The sequence below is a fragment of the Eumetopias jubatus genome, unplaced genomic scaffold, assembly GCF_037043125.1.
Source record: "Eumetopias jubatus isolate StellerSeaLion01/CBP00866 unplaced genomic scaffold, mEumJub1_p1.0 scaffold_9, whole genome shotgun sequence".
In the NCBI taxonomy this organism is placed as follows: domain Eukaryota; kingdom Metazoa; phylum Chordata; class Mammalia; order Carnivora; family Otariidae; genus Eumetopias; species Eumetopias jubatus.
The window spans coordinates 125,810,212-125,836,984 of record NW_028274815.1 but is presented as its reverse complement, the minus strand read 5'-3'; the positions used below and the strand labels follow the sequence as shown (position 1 = coordinate 125,836,984).

Below are 26,773 nucleotides of genomic sequence, written 5' to 3'. Positions count from 1 at the left end.
ATGATCTCGGGGTCCTGGGATGGAGCCCCGTGTCTCCCTCTCCCTCTGCCCCTACCCCCCCAACTCGTGCTCTCCCTCGAATAAATAAATAGAATCTTTAAAAAAACAGAACCAACAACCAATCAAAGGACCCCAGCTTTGCCACTTTCTACCCACGTGGCTGCAAGCAAGTCACCTGGTGGACTCCTGGTCTAGAACTCGGACTGTCGTCAGCCACAGGAAGGGTTGTGGCTCGGGGAGATCTCACAAATCTCCCAGCCCTGGGTCCCGCACCCGGACACACTGCTGGTTTCAAGCCCCCGGCAATGAATGGGATTGACTTTGGAAGCATTCCACCTGTCTCTGAGCCTGTTCTCTCTTCCATCTCCTTCCCAGGGAAAGGGTAACCCCCAACCTCCCGGGAAAAGAACTACTCCTCAAGCCGAGCCCTGAATGTATGTTCATTGTTTCAGAGTTGATCCCGCCCTGGACTTCATGCCCGGATGACTTGGGCGCCCCATCTCAACCCAGAGTCAGGGGAGGCAGGGACGGAACGATTAAGAATGGAGGCCATGCCCCGCACCCAGTGCTGGAAGTGGTCACTTTATTGGCTGGAAAAGGAAGAAGCGAGGCTCAGCTCTGGAGGGAATACAGCAGCCAGAAAGAGGGGAGGGTAGCTGGGCTGGAGCCAGGCAAGGCCGGGCAGAAACTTCCACTCCCCCACTCCTCGGGCTGTGGTGGCTGGAGCTGGAGGAAGAAAATCATATTAATACATGAACGGCAATATCCAAAATACTAGCCAAGAGGACATGGAGCTTAAATTCTGGACCAAAGCTCCCCTGCTCTCCCTTTCCACTACACACCAGCAAAGCCCCACCTTCCTGAGGTCCGGGGGCTCTGCCTGCACATCTCTGCAGGTCCTAGACTCAGCTCCTCTGCTTCAGACCGTCCTGGGACCTACCTGGGTAACCACAGCCCAACCGACCGCTGTGGCCTTCCTGAGGGACCATTGTCACTCGCCTCCCTACGAGTCCCTCTACCACCAGGAGGTTCTGCTGTGCCTCCGTTCCTTAAGGTAAACTGGGATTAGCTGGTCAAGGAGATCTTATTGATCCCATTTTATAAGCATAATGATTGCAGCTCAGGGAGGTTAAAAGCTAGGTAAGTGTCAGAGCTGAAGTCTGAACCTGGGTCTTCCTGGCCACGAAGTCCAGCCATGCTGCTGGCTCTCAGGGAGGCAAGGGATGGCTGGCATCGCTGGAGAGCCCTGGGCCCTCGGGAGACCGTGGTTCCCACTCAGGAACTGAAAGGACCCCTTGAAATGGCAACCACGGGGCCTTGGGCACATCCTCCCCTCTTGGTGGTCTCGGTCTTCCCATCTGTGCAATACTCGGTCCCACCAGTGACCTGTCAGTCCCTGGACTGAGGGCTTATCACGCTAGCCCACGATCAACAGTGAGATTTCAACCAGAGGGCGCTTCCGGGTTCCTGCTCCTCCTGTGTGTCACCCCACTACCGACCTTCGGGCCATCCTCGAGGACGGGCCCGGGGTCATCCCTCTGCCAAGCCTGCTCTCTCCCACCACCGCCCCACCCCTCCCACCCCATGAGGTTTTCCTCCTCTGCTCCCACAGCACTCAGCCCTTCCCTCCCTGGGAGTGTCCCTACTTCAGCCACGGGGCTGCTCTGTGAGGAAGGGCCGTGGTCCCCTTCTGTCCCAGCATCTGACACAGAGACCTTGGCACAGCGCTGGATCTCCCAATGGGTCAACCAAACATGTGCTTTGGGTCTTGTATTTCTTGACTTACTCACACTTACTCTAGGACTTAGTATTGTTTTATTTCTAGTTGCAGGCAGAGGAAGAGAGGCTCCACAATCCTTCCCTTGCAGGGACAGAACCAGCAGAGGAGGCCAAACACAGCCCCAGCCCGCCACGGAGCACGGGCTCAGTACACTTCGAATACACATTTGCTGCCTGCCACGCGTGTCCTGAAAAGCCAGTCTTTGGCCTCCCACTGGCCACGTGCAAAGAGCTTCCCACCTCCCCTCCCCCTCTAGCCTCTGGCCATGGTCCCCTCTCGGGACACAGCTGCTCCTCCAACTGCTGACTTTCTGGGTGCCCGCTAAGGAAACAGAGTGAATCTTCTCTTTCCCTCACAGCCCAATTCACCAGCAAATACGGTCCCATCTACCTTCACGTACGTCCGAAACCCAGCCACTTGGCTCCCTGGTCTGTCGTCTCTCCCGGGCCTCCCACAGGAGCCTCGAAGCTGGTCTCCTGCCTCTGCCACTGCCCCCCAACAGTCTACTCTCCACCCAGCAGCCAGAGCAATCCTTTTCAAATCTAAGCCCGAGCATGTCCATTTCCATGGAGGCAACATCTCCAGGTCAAGACCAAAGTCCTATAATGACCTCTCAGGCCCCTCAGGAGCGGCTCCACTTACCCCCGACCTTCCTCTGTGTTCTCCTTGCTCCCTTCCAGCTTCCTGGCTTTTCCTGAAACACCAGGGACGCTCCTGCTTTTGTACCTGCAGGCCCTCACCTGTAACGCCCCCTCCACCCACCCCCCCCAGATATCCTCACAGCCCCCTCCTTCAAGTTCTGGCAAGTCTGTGCTCAAATGCTGCCTTCTGGGTAGGGCCTTCCCAGAGGGTCCCTGTAACAAACAAAAAAATGGCAACCCTGCTTCCTGCCCACCCTGCCCCACCCCCACCCCAGCACTCCCATCCCCCTTCTGTTTCCTTTTCCACCAGGGCACTTTTCTCCCTTGAACATTCTACAGAATATACTCGCTTATGTCGTTTTCTTTATCGTCCATTAGCACATAAACCCCGTCCGAGAGAAATCTGTGTGTGATTTGCTCACTCATGGATCATCCTCAGTACCCAGAGCAGTGCACCGCACATGACAGATGCTCAACAGAGACTTGTTGAGGGCATGAAAGCAAAGAAACGGACAGATAGTGAGCAGAGGTCTGTTCGCCCAGGCCCTCCTTTTCAACCACCTTCACAGCGAGACATCAGTGCACTTCCCCTCTGCTCTCACCCCCCACCTACCTCAGAGGACAGGAGTGACACAAGACACCTTCCCGCAACCATTGTAGCAGCATTTCAACAGGCCGGGACACTGGCTGTCCACCTGGCACTGGTCCTGGCAGAGGCCGAGCTGGGGGAAGTCAGTGTTCACCTTGGGGCAAGAACCCTGCTTTTCTGGAGAGAAAAAGGAGCAAGGGGAAGCGGGCAGAGAGGATGCCAGGTGAACACTTGTCCACAACATGACCTCCCACCACCCTCCCCCTGTGTCACAAAGTGGACAGCTGCCTGCTGGCCTTGATCTTGGGGCACCTAGGGAAACCGCCCGCAAGCCCCTCCTCCTCCAGCTCCCTCCATCCTTGACTTTGGAATGACTCAACACCACACTGCTGGTAGAAGTAAAACCAAGACTTGAGCCCAGTCTGTGACCGTCCATTTACACACACACACTTCCTGGGTCAAGGATAAGGGAGCTGGGCTCAATTCCCAGGAGCCCCAAGAGCAAGCCCAGCCAAAGGTCAAACACAGGCACAGAACTGGCTGATCAGCTGCACAGGACAGGAGTGGCTGACTTCCTAGCACAGAGAAACACATTCCCTTGAAAAGGGCAGGAGGTCTGGACACTGGGCTTCCCCAGGACAAAAGGGAATCAGGAAGGTCTTACTGACAAAACACTCCACTGTGGATAGAGGATCTACTCTCTACAGAGGTACTTTCTGTGTGTTATTTCATTTAGCCCCCATGGCAGTCCCACAAAGTTTGGGATTATCATTCCCATTTTGATGACGAGAGAGCAGAGGCCCAGAGACGCAAAGCAACTTGCTGAGGATCACACAGCTAGCAGATGGGCAGAACTAAGATTCTAGTTCAGGAAGCCATCTGGCCCCATCCCTCTTCCTGCCTCAGTCTGTACATCTGAGACGACAAAAAAAAAAAAAAAAGCAAAGACTGCACCTAACAGTAGGCATGCCTTCTGTCCCCCGCCACCTTACTCATCTGTCTGTCTGTCTGCCTGCCTGTCTTTCTTAATCCTCACCTCTCCTTCTGATCCTCCTCTCTGTGTTCAATTAGAAGCCTCCAGACCCAGCAGCTGCCCCTGATGGGCCAGTCCTCCCTCTACCTCCCAGCTCCCGGCTCCTAAGTCTGAGGTCTCTATTACAAACCATCCCAGCACCTACTGGCATCTTGGGAGAAATAACGGAGAGGGAAAATCCCTGGGGCTGTATTCTGGCTAAAGACCAGTAATCACAACAGCTTGGTGCCCCAGGTCATATCCCTGCTTCTAGTCCTCAGTTTTTCCCTGTGAAAAATGAGAAGCTTGAATTTCATGTTGTCTAAGGCCACCCCCTGCTCTGATGAGCGTCCCCATAGCCTGGGGGAGAGAGTGAGCTCTACCAAGGACATTTTGTGGACCACCAGCGCTTTCGCATAGTTCTTGCTCTCAATATTTAGAGTGGAAGAGATTGTTTTAAATACAGGAAGAGAGGAGGGGTGTTCAGGGAGGAGTTCTGATTTCCTTCAAACCAGCCTTCCAGAAGGGGCAAAAGTTGAAGCCCTTCACTTTGACTCCCGCGGAACCATGGAATGACGGTGTGACGTTGGGCAAGAGCCTTTCTGTTCTGACACTCACAACCACATCTTTAAGATAGGCTGGGTGCTCTCCTTAATGTGTAAAGTCTCATTTTTTCCCTCTGGACAGAGGAATCTGGGGAGTCTTGCTAGGCCAGGCGCTCCAAGTCCTTCCCCCAGAGCTGGGGGAGGCCCCAGGGGAGGGACTCCGAGAGGGCTGGGCGCCCCAGGTCTTGGGAGCCAGCCGGCTCACCAGCCCCGGGCTTTCCCGGGGCTCCAACCCGCCGGGGAGGAAACTGTGAACCGGGTGCCTTGACCTCCGGGAACACCGTCCCAGCTGGTGCTTGCCCGGAAGCCCGTCACACACCAGGGAATGGAATCCAGCCAGGGGTGGGGGACCTCCTCCCCCCCCCACACACACCCACACCCCTGGCTGAGCTTCAGCGACGCCTTTTGTCTCCCTGGGGCCCCGCGAGGAAGCACGCGGCGAATCTGGTTCCATCCGCCTCGACTCTGCAGGGGTCCCTGGGGTTGGGGGGGTACCCTGTGCCCCGATCCCGGCGCTCTGCCTCCTCCAGCCCACCGCGCCCTTCCCCGCCCCGCCCCGGGCGCCTACCGTTGGGCAGGTGGCAGATGGTGGCGCAGCCGGCCTGGCAGCACTTGAGGTTGTCCGCACATTGGGCGTCGGAGAGGCACTCCTGCGTGCAGTTCAGGTCTGCCTGTAGCTGGGGGCACACGCCTTTCTTCTCCGCTTCTCCGCCTGGGAGGCGCACGGTCAGTGGGGCGCGGAGCCCTAGTCCCGGAGGACGCCCACCTCCTGCTCCCAGGGCCGCAGATCTCAAGCTCCAAGGAAATCTCAGTCTCTGGCCCTGGGCGCCCCCCTTACAGCCTTCAGAGGGCCCCACCTCCAGGCCTGGGGGCCCCGACACCTGGAAGTACGGGGGGGGGTTACCTAACCCTCATCCTCAGAGCCCTCAATCTTTAGGGGACCCCCACAGAGCTGAACATCCAGGAGCTCCCGACGTCTAGGCAGAGGGTACCCCCACCGGCCACTAGGTCTCCACCTTTAGCACAGAGCCTCTGCTCCAAATTTCAGCCTTCAGTGGTCTCCCCCTCCTCCAGCACATTGGACCCCACACCCTAAGCTCCAAGGGTCACCACCTTCAGGAACCAGGGAATCCTCAAATTTTAGTCTTCATGGGTCTCCCCACTTCTGCCCCAAGAATCCCCATTTCTCCAGCTCCCAGAGAGACTACGTGCGCCTTGGCCGGGCCCTGTCCTGGCCCTCCTGGAGCGGCCGGCTGTCCCCGCCCCGCTCACCTGGGACTCGGGGGAGGCCGAACAGCAGCAGGCCGAGGAGGAGGGCGACAGCGAGAGGACCTGGGTGGCAGGCGGGCATGGTGCTGTGCCGGGGCGGGGTGCAGGTGTGAGCCGCCGCCCGGATGCGGGGATTTAACCACGCGCGCGGGGGCGTGGGGTAGGGGTGGGGCCGCGCGGGCGTGGGGGGAGGGGGCTCAGTGGCCACCGCGGACGGGCTGCCACCTCAGGCCATTTCACAATCCCCTGGGATCAGGTGTCACTCTTGGCCCCGGTGGGAACCAGGAACCTGAGCAGTTTCCAGGCCTGGCGCAGCTCGACCAGCTGCAGCCGGACCCTTGTCCACTCCTCCCCTCTCTCCTCCCCCTGGGGCCTGAGCGCAGGGCTGCGGTGGCCAGGGCCGGGCCCAGGACTCCTGGGTCTCCGGGTAATGCCCGGGGAGGGAAGGACGCAGCCCACAGGGAGGCAAATAGAGCCTGCGGATTAAGTGGTTGGCTCTGGGGCAGCCAGATCAGAGCGCAGATCTCCGTTTAAGGATTCATGATGGAGGTCTAGTGTAGTCATACAGAGCACATAGTGGAGGGCTACAGAAAAAACAGTTATTATTGATAAATGAACCCATTTGACGCAAGAAACCGAGGCCCATGAAAGTGAAACACCTAACAATCTCAAGCCGTTTTGGATGTGTGTTTCTCTCTTCCTTTCTTTTTTCTTTTCTTTTTTCTTTCTTTTCTTTTCTTTTCTTTTCTTTTTTCTTTTCTTTTTTTCTTTTCTTTTTTCTTTTCTTTTCTTTTCTTCTTCTTCTTCTTCTTCTTCTTCTTCTTCTTCTTCTTCTTCTTCTTCTTCTTCTCTTCTTCTTCTCTCCTCCTCCTCCTCCTCCTCCTCCTCCTCCTTCTTCTTCTTCTTCTCTTCTTCTTCTCTCCTCCTCCTCCTCCTCCTCCTCCTCCTCCTCCTCCTCCTCCTTCTTCTTCTTCTTCTTTTATTTTCTTCCTCTTTTCCACACCAACACTCTACCAGGGCCGACTGTGTGCCAAGCTCTGCGCTCACTGCCTCATGGAGTCTCACGGATCTTTCCAGCAAACTAGGAATAGAGATACCATCAGTTGTATATGCCAGATGAACCAGACATTCAGAGGTTTAGACCCTTCCCCCAAGGTCCCATGCCAAGCTCTAGAGACAAGGTTTTGAACCCACACCTCCTTCCCCCAAGCCCTTATTTTGTTGGTTTTTTTCCCCCATTCTCTCATAAATATTCACTAGGTGCCTAATGCGTGACACCTATAGAGCAAGACAATTGGGGTAGAGAAAGTAATTAAAGTAATTAAAGCACTGACCGGGGCGCCTGGGTGGCTCAGTCGTTAAGCATCTGCCTTCGGCTCAGGTCATGATCCCAGGGTCCTGGGATTGAGCCCCGCATCGGGCTCCCTGCTCCGCGGGAAGCCTGCTTCTCCCTCTCCCACTCCCCCTGCTTCTGTTCCCTCTCTCGCTGTGTCTCTCTGTCAAATAAATAAATAAAATCTTTAAAAAAATAAAAATAAAAAAACATAAAGCACTGACCACGGGGTAGTGGGGTCTGGTGTGACTCCCATCTTCATTATTTCCTAGCTGAGGAACATTAAATGAATCACTTCTCCTTTCTGAGCTTCTATTCTGCCATCCACAAAGATGATAATAACATACGAATTCGGGGAGAACATGAATGTAATGTTCCTGCCATGGAATAGCTGTGTATTCATTGAGGGCTAGGTCCACATGATTGACATAGGAACTCCAGCCAGACACATAGCAGGTAGTAGATAAACGGCTCTGAGTGCGCTCCACAACTAAGGAGGCTGATAAGGATACACCCAAGCCTTAGAATCCAGGCTGGCAAACGCCAGAATAGAGTTACCCAGGGCATTAGACAAGACCCTTCCCACTCCAACAATCTGAGATTCTGTAAGCCCCAGGAGGTCTTTGCTGCTGGAGGCTAGAGGGCTTCCGAGGCACTGCCCATTGGGATGACTGGTGAGTAGGGCTTTGGTGACATGTGTGTATCAAGCCACTGTCCCCACAGACGACTCCTGGTAAAAGAGGCTAAGAGTACCTCCCCCAGGGGCACCTGGGCGGCTCAGTCGGTTAAGCGGCTGCCTTTGGCTCAGGTCATGATCTTGGGGTCCTGGGATCGAGTTCAGCATTGGGCTCCCTGCTCAGTGGAGAGCCTGCTTCTTCCTCTCCCTCTGCCCCTCCCCCTTGCTCATGCTCTCTCCATCTCTCTCTTTCAAATAAATAAACAAAATCTTTTTTAAATTAAGATTTTACTTATTTATTTGACAGAGAGACACAGCGAGAGAGGGAACACAAGCAGGGGGAGTGGGAGAGGGAGAAGCAGGCTTCCCGCCGAGCAGGGACCCTGATGTGGGGCTCAATCCCAGGACCCTGGGATCATGACCTGAGCCGAAGGCAGACGCTTAACGACTGAGCCACCAGGTGCCCCAAATAAATAAAATCTTAAAAAAAAAAGAATGCCTCCCCCAACTTCCCATGCCCGTCCTGGGGAATAAAGGGGTACTGTGGTTGGGAGGGGCGAGGGCTGTTTACTCTGAGCTCAGAGAACAGTTGACAGCAATGAGGCAGAAGCCAGGTGGGGAACAGCACTGGGCACACTCCTGAAACTCAGTCCAGGGTATGCAGAGGACACTTTGACGAGCAGCCAGTTTTAGCCTTTGGACCCAGTTGGCTACTGGACATTCACAGCCTTGGGCACAGCTTCTGGGACCTACCCAGCTCCCCAGGCAGGGAAACTGCCCAACCACAACCCTCCCCAGGCTTCCTGGGTTCCCCACTGGTTGGCCCTCTCTTCCTGCAGGAATGTGGATTAGTCTGCGGCTAAGGGGATGAGGTGCGGCCCAAGATGGAGAAGTTTCCTCTACCAATGGCCGATGGCATGAAAAGATGTTTCACTTTTGTGATATTAGGCTCTGGGCTAGGAACATTCATATATTTTCCCTTCTCCATAAAAAGTAAAAAGGGCAAAGTCTTTAGAACCAAACACATTCAGGTCTAAGTCAGCGATTGGCTACTTCCTGGTGTTAAATAACAAACGTTAAACCAAGTACATTTTAAAGATCTAACTGGCTTTATTAATTGATTCATGAATCAGGCAGCTTCCTATCTAGCGGGTAGAGGGGAGCTCCAAAGGGCTACAGAAAAGCAAAGGTTTTTAAAGGTAGAGAAGGAGCAGAAGAAAGGAAATTATTAACAAAGACCCTATTGTTTTAAGCAAGGTCACCCTCCCAAGAGGAACAGAAGGGGTCTATCAGTAAATTTCCTAGCACTGATCAGGAAATCCCCATGTTGACTGGTAAAACCTTATGTTTCTAAGGGGTTGAGACTATAGTCAGGTTAGGTATTAAGTCTTGCTTTACTGACTTGGGGCCTGAACCTAAGAGAAGCCATTTTGGGGCCTGTGGTTCTCTTTCTCTCAAGTACTCCCTTTTGACCAGAGTCTCAGCTTAAATGAGAGCTGTGCTCAAAACGTAAGGCATTAGCATCACTCTCAGCTCTGATCTGTAGTGCTCACAAATCCCGTTGACCCCTCCTTGAGTGATGTACACAGGTCATGATGTTTTTGCTTAATTCCTATGATATTCACAGATTATGACTTCAGGTTCACATGCTTTAAATCGGTCATTTTCTTTGTTCCTTTTTTGACGTTTCAGTCTTAGGGAGATCATTTGCATGGTGGTTAGTGGCTATGAACACACATTTAAAGCTTGTGAGAGACTAGAACACAGCAGGAAGATTATTATGATTATTATAAACAGCAAAATTCCCAATATTTGGAGGGCGCTTTGAAGCCGTGGTCCCCAAGACCCCAACCAATCAAAATTAAGTAAGTCAGGGCACCTGGGTGGCTCAGTCGGTTAAGCATCTGCCTTCGGCTCAGGTCATGATCTCAGGGTCCTGGGATGGAGCCCCACATCGGGCTCCCTGCTCAGCAGGGAGCCTGTTTCTCCCTTTCCCTGCTTGTTCTCTCTCTCTCAAATAAATAAATAAAATCTTTTTTTAAAAAATTAAATGAGTCAAAGAAAGACCCCACCGAAGAAATCACTCTTTTAGGCCAAGTGGCTTGCTCAGTGATCTTATGTAATTCAGTTCTGACTTCCCCAGAAGTGTTAATCCAGGGATCACAGGTGGTGTTGGCCACAGCAGACACTTCCTAGTTCAGCTAAAAGATAATCAAGGGCTATTTTATTATCAAGAACAACTTTGGCCAGAGAGTCTAAGGATCTCTGTTGGGCATCTATTGCTTTAACAGCAGATGTTGCAACAATTTCAAGAATTAAGAAGTTCGTGATCACTTACATTTATAAGCCTCACTTAACATTTATCCTTAATTAGGGAGGTAGGAATCTGCCAAAAGGAGTGAGTCCTGAATCATGAAAGCCTCCGGGTAGATCCTTTTTAACTCACGATGTAAATTTCGGGAATGTCTTATTTTGCTTGAGAAAAGTTAAGGGCGCAGTTAGATTGTCCCCTAGCCTGAAATAAAAAGTTATTTTAAATTCTAGACGTTAGCCCCCTTAGGAGTGGCCAGGGAGATACAGATGAGGGTGTTGTCTTCCAGGCCAACGTCAGGGTAAAGGAAAGGAAAGGAAGGAGAGTGTTGTGTTTAAAGTACGAAGTCAAAAGATTTATATGATCTGAAGAGAAACCAGAATAAAGTATGAAGTCGATCAGTCATCTTGGGTGGAAGCAGTCTACCTAGAAGTCAGCTACTGCTCTTCCTCGTCAACTTGACTTGGAGGTCTCCAGCATCTGTACAGGATCAGGTAGTGAGCCTCCTTTAGCTGTGGGTTGCGTACCCAAGGCTCAATACCTTCTAGTTTTGCAGCAGTGTTAGTGATCAGGAACACTCGGTAGGGTCCTTTCCAACGGGGCTCGAGGGCTGTCTTCCTCTGATGATGTTTCTAGAATACCCAGTCACCGGGCTTTAGACTGTGACCAACAGGTTCCTTTGAATTGGGATCTGAGAAGGCTTCTTTTTTTCTTTTTTAAAGATGTTGCACGTTCTTTTTTTTTTAAGATTTTATTTATTTATTTGAGAGAGAGAGAATGAGAGATAGAGAGCACGAGAGGGAAGAGGGTCAGAGGGAGAAGCAGACTCCCCGCTGAGCAGGGAGCCTGATGTGGGACTCGATCCCAGGACTCCAGGATCATGACCTGAGCCGAAGGCAGTTGCTCAACCAACTGAGCCACCCACGCGCCCCTGAGAAGGCTTCTTTAACCTGTTGATGACAGGCTTGAGCATAAGACTTTAGAAGCTTAACAGTAGCTGGGCGTACTAGAACAAGACAAGGGATCAGCGGAAGGTTGTATACTGATGGAATTCCAAGAAGTCTGGAAGATTTTCATGAGGCATTATATGATCTGTCCAGTGAAGTGGGAGCTTCATTCACTGGAGATTATAGAAGATATATCCCAAGTGGGAAACACATTTTTAACATTTTTCTCCCCACATGGTGAGGGCATCAGACTTGGAGCAGGGAAAAGTTTCAACCCATCCAGAAACCATACAAGCAAGAACAAAAACATATTGGTAACCCATACTTGGTGGCTGTTAAAAAATCCAGCGGCAGGTGTTCAAAGTGTCCAGAGGAAGGAGGTCGGAGGCCCCTGGAGAAAAAAACAGTTTTTCCAGGATTATGGACCTGACAAGTCAGACATTGCTGGTAGACTATTTTTTGCTATATTCTAGAAGTCTTTCCACCAATGTCCATTTATAATTTGAGTCATCTTAAATGCCCTATGGTGGGCAAAGGAATGCAAACACCAAAAAATGGGGTTTGTCAGGGTAGCCAGGAAGAACCAAGCAGTTGTCTTGGTTTTCCCATAGCCCTGTTTGTTTAATTTACAGCCATTCTTTATCCACCTTAATTTCTCTGCTTGAGGAGCTGACTGTTGCCATGTTACCAGGACATCAGGATGGCAAGGGTCTGGCAATGAGGGGTCATTACTGTAGAAATAGAATGGACTTTACCCCCATGTGCCATGATCTTACAAATACAACATTGAGAAAGTTTAGTATTACTTCTTATTTGACAATGCTTCCCATGCAATTGGACAGGTCAAATCCGCCTAGTTAGTTTAGCCAATCTTTTGGAATGTTCGAGGTCAAAAAGAGTTAAGCAGACCAAAAGTCTTAAAAAAAAAAAAAGTCCTTTAAACAGAGAGAAAACCAAATTCTAATGTTGCGCCAGCTTACTCTTGATCTTAAAACTTACTCATTCCAAAAGAAATTGTGCAAAAGATACAAATAAACAATTCACTAGTAAGTAAAGTAAAAGAATAAATTTTAAAAACCAAACAAAAAAACCCAGGAAAAACTGCACCTTATTCATTCCGATCTTAGTCAGTCCTGACCACACATAAAATTCCTTCCCAAAGGGGGCGCCTGGGTGGCTCAGTAGTTTAAGTGGCCAGCTCGATTTCTGCTCAGGTCGTGATCTCAGGGTCCTGGGATAGAGCCCTACGTCGGGCTCCGTGCTCAGTGGGGAGTCCGCTTGAGGATTCTCTTTGCATCTCCCCCTGCTTGTGCGAGTTTTCTCTCTAAAATAAATCTTTAAAAAAAATTCCTTCTCCAAGATTTTTTTTTTCATGAAACTTCTACAACTTTCTTTTTCACATTCAAATGTTGTCCTCAGTTTTCCCTCTTTAAATAACCACCCCTGGGGCGCCTGGGTGGCTCAGGTAGTTGCGAGTCTGCCTCTAGATCTCTGCTCAGGTCATGATCAAACGGTCATGAGATAGAGCTCTGCACTGGGTGTGGAGCCTGCTTAAGATTCTCTCTCTCGGGGCGCCTGGGTGGTTCAGTCGTTAAGCGTCTGCCTTCGGCTCAGGTCATGATCCCAGGGTCCTGGGATCGAGCCCCACATCGGGGTCCTTGCTCGGCGGGAAGCCTGCTTCTCCCTTTGCCACTCTCCCTGCTTGTGTTCCTTCTCTCACTGTGTCTCTCTCTGTCAAATAAATAAATAAAATCTTAAAAAAAAAAAAAGATTCTCTCTCTCCCTCTCTGCTCCTCCCTCTCTGCTCCTCCCTCTCTCTCACTCTCTCTCTCTCTCACTTTCTAAATAAATAAGTAACCAACCCCTCACTTTAGGACAAAATTACTTTCTTTTCCCTCAATAAAAATGTATTTCTGTTCCTCATATTTTTTTCTTTTTACCAAAACCACACATCTTACTTTCTTGCATTGTTGTTTCCTTTATTAGAATTTTTAACTCTTAGGAACCTTAATTTCTACTGAAAGCTAATAAGTAAGCAATTGTGACCTGTTACACCATCATTCAAGAGTAGCAAATTGATAAATGTATTTTACAATTTTTAGAAACGTACATTTCACCACAGTATAGTATAGTCTTTTAATAAAACAGGTTTACTAACAGACCCAAATTTATCTCTAGTTTCTCTGTAATAAGGAAGCCAAAATTCAGTACGTTCGGTAATTAATGTTACAGTATTTTATTTTATTTGGAAATGATCTAGATCTTTAATGAATTTAACTTATCACTTAACCTAACTCAGTAATTACTGTTGTAGTATTTTATCTTATTTGCAAATGATCATTAAAGAATGAATTTAACTTATCACTTAACCTAACTCAGCAAAACTTTAAGGTGTTAGGTTACCAAAAAGATTTGGGAGACAATTTAAAGTTTAGCTAAAAATCATTTTATCTTATTTACACCTGTTTAATTTACTTGTTATTAACAATTATGCTTAGATTACCCATAAAAACTTTGTAAGACATCAAAGTCAGTGATTCTCCCAAGCTATTTTTTAAAAAATTTTCTTTTGTAACAGAGATCATATCAACTTATTTAACTGAAGTAAAGCCAGGCAGAATAAAAGTCTTAATTTTAATACTGATAACTCTGAAGACATGTCTATTTTTTTAAGTTTATCTATTTTTAAGATTTTATTTATTCATTTGAGATAGAGAGATACAGAGAGAGAGCGTGAGCAGGGGGAGAGGCAGAGGGAGAGGGAGAAGCAGGCTCCCCGCTGAGCCAGGAGCCTGAGACATGGTGGGGCTCCATCCCAGGATGAAGGCAGACGCTTAACCATCTGAGCCACCCAGGCGCCCTGTAAGTTTATTTATTTTTTTAATAATCTCTACACCCAGTGTGGGGCTCCAACTCAGGACCCGGAGATCAAGCGTCGCAGGCTCCACGGACTGAGTCACCCAGGTGCCCTAACATGTCTATTTTCAGTAAACAATCGAATGTTTTCCCAGATTAGGTGAACTTGAAAAAAACTGGGGGTTAGTTTCTGTCTTTCTGAGAGTTTTAGAAGGCCCAATCCTTGTAAGTGGTTACTTTCAAACCTACTAAATAGGGCTCTTCTACAAATTAATATTAGCAGTACCACCCAGAAGTAGAACAGTATCTCACATTTACGACACACACATAAACACACAGATGTAAAGACCTTAGAGTTACTAAGATTTCGTGAAGAAGATTTTTGAAATTTGTATTTGTCCCTGGAGTTAATCTTAAAGAAGCTATAGAAGATTTTGGGCACAGGAGCCCTTTTAGAAGTTTGTGTTTTAAAAAGGCCTCCCCTGCCCTTTCTTCTCAGTCTCAGCTGATTGTGGGCTGTGTTCACATTTCAGAGGCATGATAAGATGTGTAACTTTAAGGGATGGAGAAAGAATGCAAGTGTTTCTAAGAAGGACGTCGGTTTTCTAAAGCCATTAATTTACACGCCGTTTAACATAAATAGGGAAAGCTTAGGGATTGGTAAAGGAAGAGGAAAACTTTAAACTTGCCTCCAGCGCTGCATTTCCGGTTTTGTTAAGATTTGTAAAATGTGGGAAAATGGCTTTCAATTCCTTAAAGAATTGCTTTGTAACTGCAATGTCCTCACAAGGTTGCTCCACCTCTCCAACTCCCTTATCCTCAACTTGCTTCTTTCCATTGGAGTACGTAGTTGTCATTTTAAGTCTCTCTGGCAGTGTTGAATAACTCCCCTTGGTCCCCAAAGAGGGGGCAAAGAATATTACCTTTCCAAAATCCAAAGTCACTCCCAGTGGGAGCCAAAAGAAAGAACCAACCACCTGCCTGCCCAGGCAGGCAGAAAGCCCAGCCCAGTGATGAGGTTACAATGCAAGAAGAGAGTAGCTATCTCTGGGAGAAAAAGGCTCAATAACCAGTGGGTGGGGATTTGGAAAGGAAAGGACAACGTGAAATTTTGTTTTCCTCTCTCAACCGGGCCCTACAAACAGAGATTCAGAAGAGATGATTCGGGTAAGAATTTTCACCCTTTGCTGGCTCCTGCCGGTTCTCCCAGGATCTACCCCCCCCACCCCCAACAGGCTCCGGTGTTTAGAGCTTCCTCTTGGCTGTTTAAGAGAATAATGTAGCGATTTACCAGAGAATCGCTCAGTTCTGACAACTCTACAGGTAGATATGGGGTGTGGTGTTCGTAAGTCCATTAACTTGGTGGACTTTTGTTTAGGGGGAGTAGTCGTTTCAGAATGGAAAAACCCATTCAGAGAGAGGATTGGTAGAAGGAGCATTCAAAGGAGGACAGAGGGGAGCAGGGAGTTACATCAGTCCTACAGGCTTTTGTCTTAGGTACCTCTTCCATCTTTAATTATTAGCCTTTTGCAATTATCTCTTCATGAAGCTACTTTGGAATTTTGAAAGCTTTTGGAGGCTTCTGCTTGCCAGTTAAAATAGGGTTCCCATTTTAACTTGGGCACCCTTGCTTTCAAGGGCACTTCTTAAATGATCTTACCTAATTGGGACATTCTCCATATTGGCCATTGTATTTCTGGGTTGTAATTCCCCAGAGGGCAGGCAGCAGTTTGGTAGGATCCTGGTCCCAAATGGAGCAAACCCACATTTCTGCCCAGCCGTATCTAGCTGCAAATGTGCTGCAACTCACATATTTGCCAGCTCTATTTGGGGGCCCCAACCGGATGGCTGTCAAGCCAAGTTCCTTAGGACACAAACAAGCTTTGTAAGATTTTGCTGTTTTTGCTGGATGTCTGTACCTTCCAGGGTATGGTTCTTAGACATGAAATAAGCAGGTGTGCTGGAAGGTGGCATGCTTGACTCTAGAATTTAAGGGTCCCATTAGCTAAGCCTTTGGGAGCTGAACTAATACCTAAAAGGGATATGCCGAGGGGTTGGGGTTTGTGTGTGTCTTACAATGTACCTCGTTGCCCAGAAATTTTCTTGAGGTTAGCTGGTAACCTAGTCAATCGAACCCGTTCTGTGATCAACTTATTCTACCACAAACTCTTCTCGAGGTGGTAAGCACTCTAACAACCTTTAAAGGCTCGACCAGTACCCACCAATTTCTTTTTTCCCCTTTTTCCTTTTTCTTTGCTTTTCTTTTCTTTTAGGGCTCTTTGGCTTCTGAGATACCCTTTAACAATAGCCTTTATCTACACAAAACAAGACAAACAAATGTGCACCTTAATGTACCAGCAGTAACCAAGAGGTGTTACTGCGTCTTGGCCTACAAGAAGGCCACTTGCCATTTCTACCAATTTCGCCTGGTCCAGACATTAGCATGTTGGCCCCCCTTTCATATGTTCTACACATCCTCCACTTGCAACTACATATGGGGGCCCCAGTGGACACCCCCCGCCAAGCTTTCAGCCAACAGCCAGCCTCAGATGCCAGGGAGCCACTGTGGACGTCTGTCCCAGTCAAGCCTTCCCAGATGGCAGCCTCGGTCACCATCCTACCTCATAAAGAGCCCAAGCAAGAACCACTCAGCTGATCCAAGTCAACCTACAGGACCATGAAAAATAATAATAAATTGTTTTAAGCTGCTGAGTTTTGGGGTGGTTCATGACACACCAATAGATGACCAGAACAGTGGTAAGCCAGATGAATATGATATCTGTTCTCATGGAGCCTACTCTCTAGTGAAAAAAAAAAACAAGCAAATAAGTTAGTAAATAGAAAATATCGTTGCCGATGTGGATAAATGCTCTAGAGAAAATAAAGCAAGGTTGTGTAATTGTAAGTTGGGGTTGGGGGAACCAAGGATAGGCTTCTCTGAGCAGGTGACATTTGAAGTGATACCTGAGTGATGCGTGAGATCGATCCATACGATCATTTGGGGGCTGAGTGTTGAGGAAGAGAAAGAAAAAACAAAAGGTTAAACTCCTGACATAGTCATCTTTGTGTGGAAGACAGTCCTTTTTCAAAGATCTCGATCTTTTCAGAAGTGGTAGAAGTAAGCAGCTGGGGTACTTTTGGTCTAGACTGATATTCAACAGAGATAAAATGCAGAATATCATATAGTTGTACTTTATAAATGATGGTTAAATGGAACGATTCAGGCCATTTTTATAGTTGTGATGCACAGTATAACTTAAATAAGGACTTTATCAAAGTAGTCCTTTGGTAAAATATGTACAGTTGACTGTCCGTGATGAACAAAAACTGAGTTATTTGTCACTGGGCGGATTTGAACGCTTAGGGATGAAATTCAATGCTCATATCATACCAGCTCACTGTCACCAGTGCTGTTTTCATCCTTGTGGAGTGAGTCACACGCCGGGAACGTGAACATCAGAACCCCTCCCCAGTTTGCCTTACCCTTCACCTGTGCACGGATATTTGTTTACCAATGATTTTTTAAAGTTATGGAATAGGAAAATGAAGCTTTTGTTCATCATTTACTCAGGGATTGTAAAGTCAGGTTTTTCAACAAAATAAAATGCCATTGTTTTAAAAAAAAAAAAAAAAAGCTAAAGCAAGTCCAAAGGCCCTAAGGCGGGAACAAGCCTGATGAATGCCAAGAACAGTAAAAAACCAGCATGGCTGGAGCAGAGTGAAAGTCAAAGTCATAAGAGGCGAAATCCAGAGCTTTGCAGGAACGAGATCGTGCAGGGCCCTGCAATGTGGGATGCCTTCTCAGCACGATGGAAGTCATGGGCTAGTTTCAGCTGGGATGTAGGAGCATGAAATCATCTGAATTATTTTGGAAAATCACTCCACCTGTTCTAAAAGAATGGATTGTAATTGGGCAGCTGTGGAAACAGTGAGGAGACTTTTCTTTGCAGTTGACCGAGCAAAGGATCGATGGTAACAGTCCCTTATATTAGGCAAAAGATCATGAATCACTTGGTGCTGGTTAGTCCATCACATCCAGAAGACAGGGCTAATTTATTAGACTTGTCACCCAAAGGAAGATAAAGTCACAGAGAGGGGCTGCGTCGTTACTAATTCATCATGCAGTTTCTACCTTTTGTACTGGAAGTTTCTACTGGAATACTAACTCTTGGAGCTCTGAGCTGCCATGGATGAGGTCTGACTAGCCTGCGGCTGCCATGTTGTAAGGAACCCCAAGGCACATGGAGAGGCCACAGTGTAGGCACTGTGGGCTACAATCCCAGGTAAACCAGCCTTTTGGTAATCCCAGCCCAGACACATGAGCGAAGAAGCCACTGGATGATTCCAGCCTCAGATGGATCACCTTCAGCTGTTTGAGTTTTCCCCGCTGAGGACTGAGGCTTTATGGAACAGATTCAAACCATTCTCACTGTACCCTGTCCAAAATCCTGACTCATGGAATCCATGGTATCCAAGCATAGTAAAGCGATTGCCATTTTACATTAGTTTTAGGCTGTTTACTCTGCCAATAGGTTACTGGAGCAGGTGAAAAAAAGTTGGCAGGGTTTTTTATAATCCTATTGGCCTTGTGAGTGAACTCTGTAGAATTAGAATAGGCTCTCTGTCAGTTACTGAGGTCAGCCCATGGAAACCATTCTGCAGCAGAAGTTTCATTATTTGCATTATTGAGCCAGCCGTTTCATTATTTGCGAATGGCCCCTTCTCCCCATCCTACAGGTAAGAGCCGGCCATTTGGAGTCCAGAAGATCTGGTTTGAAGCCCAAATCTACCACTTTCTAGCTCTGTGATCTTGGGCAAGTTATTTAACCTCTCTGAGCCTTAGTTCCTTCATTTATAGGGTAAAAATAGTACTTCTAACCTCGTAAGGTCAACATGGATTAAGAGAGAGTTTTTCACAAAGCTGTCAAGACAGTGCCAAAGCATGAGCAATAGCTGTTGTCAAAATGCCTTGTAGAGGCCCTATGGCTCCATGTACCTGGCCCTGCTTTGTCCCAGTGGGCTCCAATGATGTCACCTCCCTTCAGGCTCAGGTAGCTTCAGGTTCTGGACCGAAGATGCTTTGTGCATGCACTCTGTACCAGGTCAAGACGCCTAAAAATTGTTTGCCTTTGCAACGTCCATGATGTGAAGTAGAAAGAGAAGAAGAAGGAAACCCTTCCTCCCTCCCCTCAACATCCTTTCCTGCGGTTTATCTAATCTTATCCTCCATGCATTCCTGGGAGGTGGGCAGGGCAGATTTTATCATTCTCATGGCATAGAGGAAAGAACTAAAGACGAACTGCTGAATCCCAGGTTCAGGCAGCCTGACATGGGTCTTGAGGGGCAGCCTGCATACACAGCCAGTACCCCAGGAATTGGTGTGGAAGGCTCCACACAGTCGTCTCTCCCCCACGAGAAATCTATCAGTAAAGCCCTGTTGATTGTACCTCCTCACTATCTCCTCCCCAGGCCATTCTCAACTCTGCCATCTAGACAATTGTCAGGTCCCCATGTGACAGGCCTTGCCCCTCCTCCCCATCCAGCCACCAGGTTCTAAGATGCCCAGGTCCTTCCTCTGGCCTCCAGATAAAGCCCCAAACTCTTAGCTTGTCTCACAGGCTCTTGGGGTCTGGTCCCTACTTTTACACCCCCGACCGCCTCATCCCATCCTCCCACTCGTTTTGAGTGTCTTCTCTTCCTTAAGCCGTCTCTTGCTTTCCCATCTACTTAGAGCACTCTTCCCCTCCTTCCTCTGAGTAACTCTTGTTCACCCCTTGGGTCTCAGCTGCAAATTCACCTCCCCAGGGCATCCCTCCCATCTACCACCATCCCGCCGCCTCCACCCTTGGCCAGGTCCCTTGCTAAATTTCCCATCACACCTTGCACTTCCTCTTCATGAATGGTCACCACATGCATTGTTAAGCCCTTGTTCAATGTCTCATGGCATTTCCTGCTAGAAGGTGAAGTCTATAAGAGCAGAGATTGTGTCTGTCCTGCGTACAGATACACAATAATATTTTATATTAGGGCGCCTGGGTGGCTCAGATGGTTAAGCCTCTGCCTTCGGCTCAGGTCATGATCCCAGGGTCCTGGGATTGAGTCCCACATCCGGCTCCCTGCTCAGCGGAAAGCCTGCTTCTCCCTCTCCCTCTGCAACTCCCCCTGCTCATGCTCTCTCTCTCTCTCTCTCTCTGTCTCAAATAAATAAATAAATAAATCTAAAATATTTCAAAAAATAATATTTTATATTAATTACGTATATTATTTTATGATTTGTGAGCTTACTTCCTATACAAAAAAAAAAAAAAGTGTTTGAAAAAGCAAACACCAAAAGAGGTGAGTCTTCCTTGTCATAGGGAAGGGGTGTGTGCCGATTCAAGGGGAGGTGACACTTCCCCCTGCTGCCACCAGGGGGCAGGCAGAGTTTTCCTGAAAGGGTGGTTAGATTCCTACTGGGGGAGGAAGCCCTGTCCTTGATCTCAAAGAAAACCGGCCGTATCACCCACATGCTGCGCACACTTTTGAGACACCTGAAAGTCAAATAAAGGGCAAGGAGAGGTGGGCATGGGAATGGACCAGGGTGAGGCCTATCACGAAAGCAAGAAGACTTTAAGTTACTCCTGGGGAAGACTGGGACCCATTTGGAAGAGAAATTGTGACACTCCTTGGGCAGTGGAGGGACTTTCCAGGGACAGACTTCCGGGAGGTGACAGCCACACAAAAAAATGCTCTTTGTTCCTTTCTTTAATGCAGTCGACAGCACATTTTAAAAAAGCAGGCAAGAGCCAGGGAAACTAAAAATCTATGTGCTTTTAGAAAAGTTGCTTTGGTCTTATGGTGTTCAGAGCATTTCAGCAGCATAATCACTGTAGTCCTCAAAACTACTCACACTCAGGAATTTCTTGAGGCATATATCACCTCCCTATTTTACACAGAAAGAAACTGTGGCTCAGAGAGGTAAAGCGACTTGCCCAAGATCACAGAGAAACATCCAGAACTACTTCTCATTACTACCAAATCTGTTTTTTATTACACTGTTCTGAATTAATAATTAAATAATATATTTATTAAGAGTATTACTATTGCTGTTAGCAGAGCTGTCATTCGCTGAGGGGGTCACTCTGCCAGCCACTTGTACATTTTCCAAATGGCATGTCATTTTCATCCTCACCGTAATTCTATGAGATTGCTATGAGAGAAAAGCGGCCCCGGACTTCTGGGAGCCGACCTGGCACTCACAGTGGGCCTTTGGTGTTCTCCTGCTGAACATAAACAATTTCACAGAACATCAGCATCAGACAAGGCCATCCTGTGCTTGTGGTGGATCAAGACAAAAACATGACCCTCGGTGATATTGTCTGAACACAGATAAAACGTGAGTATTGCGCAAGCCGCACAAACAAGCCAGCATCCCCTATCCTGGCCAATCTCAGAGAGTGCTGCCTCTTTACCCATTACAGCTTTAACCCCTACCTGGGGTTCCTTTCTTATTGTTGAAATTAAGATACCCAATCAGAGAATTGCCCCACTTCCTGACAGCTTCCGATCCAGAGCAAAGCCCGCTTCCTTAAACCCGTCCCCAAATCACCCCACTCAAGCCCAAATCCTCTAACATCTTAATGAGATGCACATGGTTCCCCAAGGTGTAGGTTCTCCCTTGCTGCCATGAGTAATAAACCCAACTCGTTCAAGTAGAAATAGGAGTGTTTGGTATTTGGCTGGAGATATTAACAGGTATTTATTGCCTTCATTTGATAAGGGTATAGGTTGGAAAGGCTGAGAAATTTGCCCAAGACTACAAGGCCATGCGTGATAGAACCAGCTGTGTTTATGTTCTCTTCTATTCAACGCTCCCTGCTATTTGAGTACTCTGTGCCCTGTTTCCTCATCTGTAGTGAGGCCATTAGCCTGCTCTCCAAAGGTCCCTCCAGCTCACATCTTCTGGGAGGCAAGAGTGTGAAGGCTTTGTCAAGGTCATCTGCTAGGGCGAGCTGGGAATTCTGGCTGGGAGATCTCCCTCTGGCTGGGGACCCCCTGGATTCTCAACAAGTCATTCCCACAATGCCTTGTAGCTGGGACGATATGATGATGAACTGAAGAGGGGTACATCCTGGGAAATATCTCCATGAACTTGGACTCCTGCCCCTCACCTACCTCTTACCCCTCCTCCCTCCAGCGATCCTCTTTCAGTTGTTCATATTTTCACATTATCTGATTGCCGCTCTCCCGCCCAAGTCAGGAGGGTGGTTCGGGAGCTCTTACCTTATGGACCATCCTCTTGTTCTTGCACTAACCTCTCTCTCCCAACAAATAAGGGAGCATCCTAGCAGCCCCTGCAACAATTGTAGGGAGCTGAAAAAGAGGGATTCTTCCCACTTTGAGTCCCGAGATTCTGAAAGCTGATGGAGGGGACTTAGCAAAATGTTGCACAAGAACCTAAAAGACACTTTATGGGAAACGGGAGTACTTCTTTGATGGCCATCTCCCAGTCTCTGTATAATTGTCTTAGGACGAAGACAGCAGACTTGGTCAGTGAGTTTCTTGGGAGTAGACTCAGGACCAGTGTGGAAGGGCAGGCAGGGCAGGGATGTGTGAGACACTTTTGGGTTCAAAGAGAAACAGAGAGTGTTGTAAAGATGAGTGTCTGAGTCGCTCATTCTTCAGCAAAGGACGGTATAATTTAGTCAATACTAATCCTAGTAAGGGTTTCGATTGCACGAATTACATGCCAGGCTCCCTGGTCTAAGGGCTCAGCAAGTATTAAGTCATTTAGCCTCACAACGACCCCATGTAGGGAGAAAACAGGTACAGAGGGTTAAATAACTTGTTCAAAGCCACATACACAGTGTAGCAGAAGATATGTGCCGTACCCTTACCTCTGGGAGCTGCCACGTTCAGTGTTGCTGGCTAACTTCCAAGGGCCAGTAGCTACACAAAGAAAGCCTGTGCACAGAGCAAGCCAGAAGTCCTCAACCAATGACTAACAGGGGCTTTGTGGGTAAACACCTTTCCCTTTCTTCTTGGGGGAGGTTACTGCAGGAAAGTATTCTCCCCACCTCCCTGAATCCCCATGGAATTAAGCTCCAGTCACAAGCCAAGCTGGTAGTGGCCTTGATAACTCAGTGTTTATTGGCTGCCTTTCCTTCCCTTTCTCATGTACCTCCACCTTACCCAATAAGCCACTTGCCCTCTGCTTCTTAGGAGCCCTGAATTAAGACAGACCCAGATGTTTGACCCCTTGTAGCCTGGCTGAAGAGGCTGGGCTCTTAACTTCTACAATCTTTCTCCTTCCAAAGGACAAAGGCTTTGGGTCAAGCAGATAGGTCCGCATTCTGCCATTTCTCTGCTATTATGGGTTGAATTGTGTCCCCCTCCCCAAAAAGATATGTTGAAGTCCTAACCTCAAGTACCTCAGAATGGGGCCTTATTTGGAAATAGGGTCTTTACAGAGGTCAGCAAGTTCGGATGAGGTCATGAGGGTGGGCCCTAATCCACTATGACTGGTGTCCTTATAAAAAGGGGAAATCAGGACGCAGAGAGAATGCTATGTGAAGACTGGATTTATGCTGCCACAAGCCAAGGAACTTCCAGGAACTAGGAGACAGGCCTGGAACACATCCTTCTCCAGTGCCTTCAGAGGGATCATGACCCTGCAGACATCCTGCTCTCAGGCTTCTGGGTCTCCAGAATGGGTGATAGAATAAGTAGCTGTTGTTTAAGCCACCTGGTTTGTAGTACTTCATTATAGCAGCCTCAGGAAATGAATTTGCCAGCTATGAGACATCCCCAAGCCCCCAGTTCCTCCCCCACAGGATTCTTAGGATGATTGCCTGAAATAATGCATGTTCCATGCTAAGTACTGAGCCACTACATGGAAAGTGCTCACTAGATGGTTGGTTGCTCTTGTTGTAACTGAAATAGCAAGCCCCCTCCCCCTGCCACACAAACAACGGCAGGTAAGGGGTCCTTGGATAAGTGGACAATTGAGCCTCATGCTCCTTCCGTTCTTCAGAGTCCAGGACGGCCTGCCCCCACATCTGACCTGACCCAAAAAAGTAAAGAACAAAAGTTTTCATGTTGAAGTGGCATGAAAGTCACCCAGGTTTTTGTGTAGCTTGGGGTAGCCATTAAGAGGTAGATGACCCGTCATGGGTTTGCTTCCCTTACTGGTTCGGCCTGGTCTGGAGACGGGAGAAGGGGAGATGCCACTGCTCTGCAGAAGAACATAAAGTACCACGACTTGATGGACTGTAGCAGTTAAGGTTCTCAGTCGCCAACAACAGAATCCACTCAGGTTAGTTTAATTGGACAATGAGTTTATTTAAACACAAAGCCAAAGAATTTGAAGTTAGACAGGAAAATGTACAGTATCACTTGAGGGGAGAAACAGCCTTCTTCAGCAAAAGTACTCCTGCCACCATAATGCTTGGAACTGGGTGAAATTCCACCACTGTCGACCCCCAAAGTCCAGTGATAGTGGGGGATGCAGATGAGGACAAATGAGGATGAATTTGGGGAAGAGTCCTGGCTTTGAACCTCTCACGCTATGGTCACTCCACTAGAGAGAAGACATGCTCATGCACTCATTCATTCATTCCACATATACGTACGGACTGTCTCCTATGTGCCAGGAACTGCGCCAAGCACTAGAGATAAAGTGATGGGGAAAAAATTAGGTAGGGGGCACCTGGGTGGTGCAGTCAGTTGAGCAACCAACTCAGTTTTGGCTCGGGTCATGATCTCAAGGTCGTGAGATCCAGCCCCAAGTCGGGCTCTTGCTCTGCTTGGAATCCACTTAAGACTCTCTTTCCCTCTTCCCTTGCATCCCCCCACCCTTTCTCTCTCTTGAATAAATAAACAAATTTTTACAAACAAACAAAGGTGCAAATTCTTGCTCTTGTCATACTTCAAGTCTACTGGGTGAGGTGGAGCTAAACCAAGCAGGCCCATGGGGAGAAAGAAAGAGGCAGGGTTCTGCTGAGGAGGAATAGGGACGAGGAGGCCCTGCATGGGGCGTCCTTGGACTTCAGCAGCTCAGGGCAGCTCAGTTGCTAGGCTCTCTGCAAGGAGAAAGAAATAGGCTGGCTGTCATCACTGAAGCCCCTGACCCGCATAGCTTAGGCATTGATGGGTCCTGGATCATCTCAGAAATGAGCAACCTCGACCTCCCCACGATTGGGATGACTGTCGAGAAGGAAATGAGTTTGCCAAGCCCGGGTGGTGGCTGCTCATGAGCACTGCAGATCGCTCTGTAGGGCGGCTGCCCCAATGTTCCCATCTGAAAAGGGGGGACAGGAGGGCTGGCTCAGATGATCTCGGGGCACCACTAGCAGGGACAGTCTGCCAAGTCCCTGGAGGCTGTGCTCAGTCTGTGGTTTCACAGGACACCGCGGCCACCTCCTCCTCAGGAAGGAGTGAGGGGCATGGGGCCCCTGAGCGCCACCTCTTCTCTAGCCCTGTGCCCCACCCTCCCTGCCCTGCGCCCCACCCCACCTGTCTGTTTCTGGCTCCTTCTCACCACCACAGGTGCAGATGCTGTCCAGCCCATCCAGGAGGCTGTTTGCCTTCCCTCAGCAGCCACCACATGCAAAGGCCTGGAGTGGCTGGCATGGTGCTGAAGAACCACTGGATCTTCAGGGCCCTGCGGCAACCCAGGTAGGGAGGCCCCAGGAAGAAGGTGGGCCACAGGCCTGCCGGGGTGCTGCTCTGGGTCAATGAGGAGGTGTCAGCACAGCTCGGGCAGCACAGTGCACCGCTGAAACAGCCTGCGTGTCTCCAGATAGGGAGTGGTAGGGGGTGGGGAGGATGAAGTGTGCAACCTCCATTCGGTAGCCTGCTTTCTAGGGCGTTATTATTGATTTTGGTAGATGTCGCAATGACATGGTGATCATGTAAAAAGTATATATCCTTAATGAGGTATTTCTGAATTCATTGGCGTGATGCCTGAGATTAGCTTCAAAAAACTCCGTTCAAATTCAAGTAAGCAATATTCTCCATATGTTGATCATTGCTGAAGCTGGAGGATGGGTATGTGGGGATTTATTATACTATTCTCTGTATTTCTATGTGTGTTTGAAAGCTTTCACTATTAAAAAAGAAAAAGTCTTAAAAGAATCATGCTGTAATGAAGAAAAGCATGGAAGAAAGCATGCCAGCATGTTAACTGGCTCCCCCAAGGGGATGGGAGTAATGGGGTACGGGGGGGCGGTGACGTTGTGATTTATAATAAGAAATATATATTTGATCTTCCTCCCTTTCCTGGCGCAAAGCTCCTAAAACACTTGGAATTCCATAAATGATGGAGCCATAAAAGCCTCTTCCGCAACCTTTGTGAGGTGACTTTTGGAAAGCCCCTAGCTAACCAAGAGAGAAGGATTCCCCTGGCAACAATGTGAGGGGAGCCAACAGGGTTCCCCTGATTTAGGGTTGGAAATTTCAGCCCCTTCCCCTGCCTGAGAGGAGGGGAAAGGGGCTAGATATTGATTTAATCACCAATGGCCAATGATTTCATCAATCATGCCATTGTGCTGAGATTTCTATTAAAAAAAAACCCAACAACCAAAAGTACAGGGTTCTGAGAGCTTCAGGTTTGGTGAACACATGAAGGTTTGGGAGAGTGGCATCCTTGGAGAAAGCATGGGAGCTTTGCACCCTTTCCCATTACCTTGCCCAATACATCTCTTCTATCTGGCTGTTCCTGAGTTACATCCTTTTATGATAAACCTGTAAGCTAGTAAGTAAAATGTTTCTCTGA

General features: G+C 48.4%; 1 protein-coding gene across 2 annotated transcripts; it reads right to left on the bottom strand.

Annotated features, from left to right (window-relative positions):
• Positions 1-566: 566 nt before the first annotated feature.
• Positions 567-5,992, bottom strand: WFDC2 (WAP four-disulfide core domain 2). 2 transcript variants are annotated; one of them, XM_028122017.2, is made up of 4 exons: positions 5,900-5,992; positions 5,196-5,339; positions 3,035-3,187; positions 567-726 (listed from the first exon to the last, which is right to left on the bottom strand). In XM_028122017.2, exons 1-3 carry the CDS (start codon positions 5,976-5,978, stop codon positions 3,036-3,038), a joined length of 375 nt encoding a protein of 124 aa, XP_027977818.1. In that variant the 5' UTR covers positions 5,979-5,992; the 3' UTR covers positions 567-726; position 3,035. The 2 variants fall into 2 exon arrangements, with proteins under 2 accessions (XP_027977818.1, XP_027977819.1); XM_028122018.1 differs by lacking the exon at positions 567-726 and adding an exon at positions 2,726-2,903.
• Between the last annotated feature and the right edge of the window lie 20,781 nt (positions 5,993-26,773).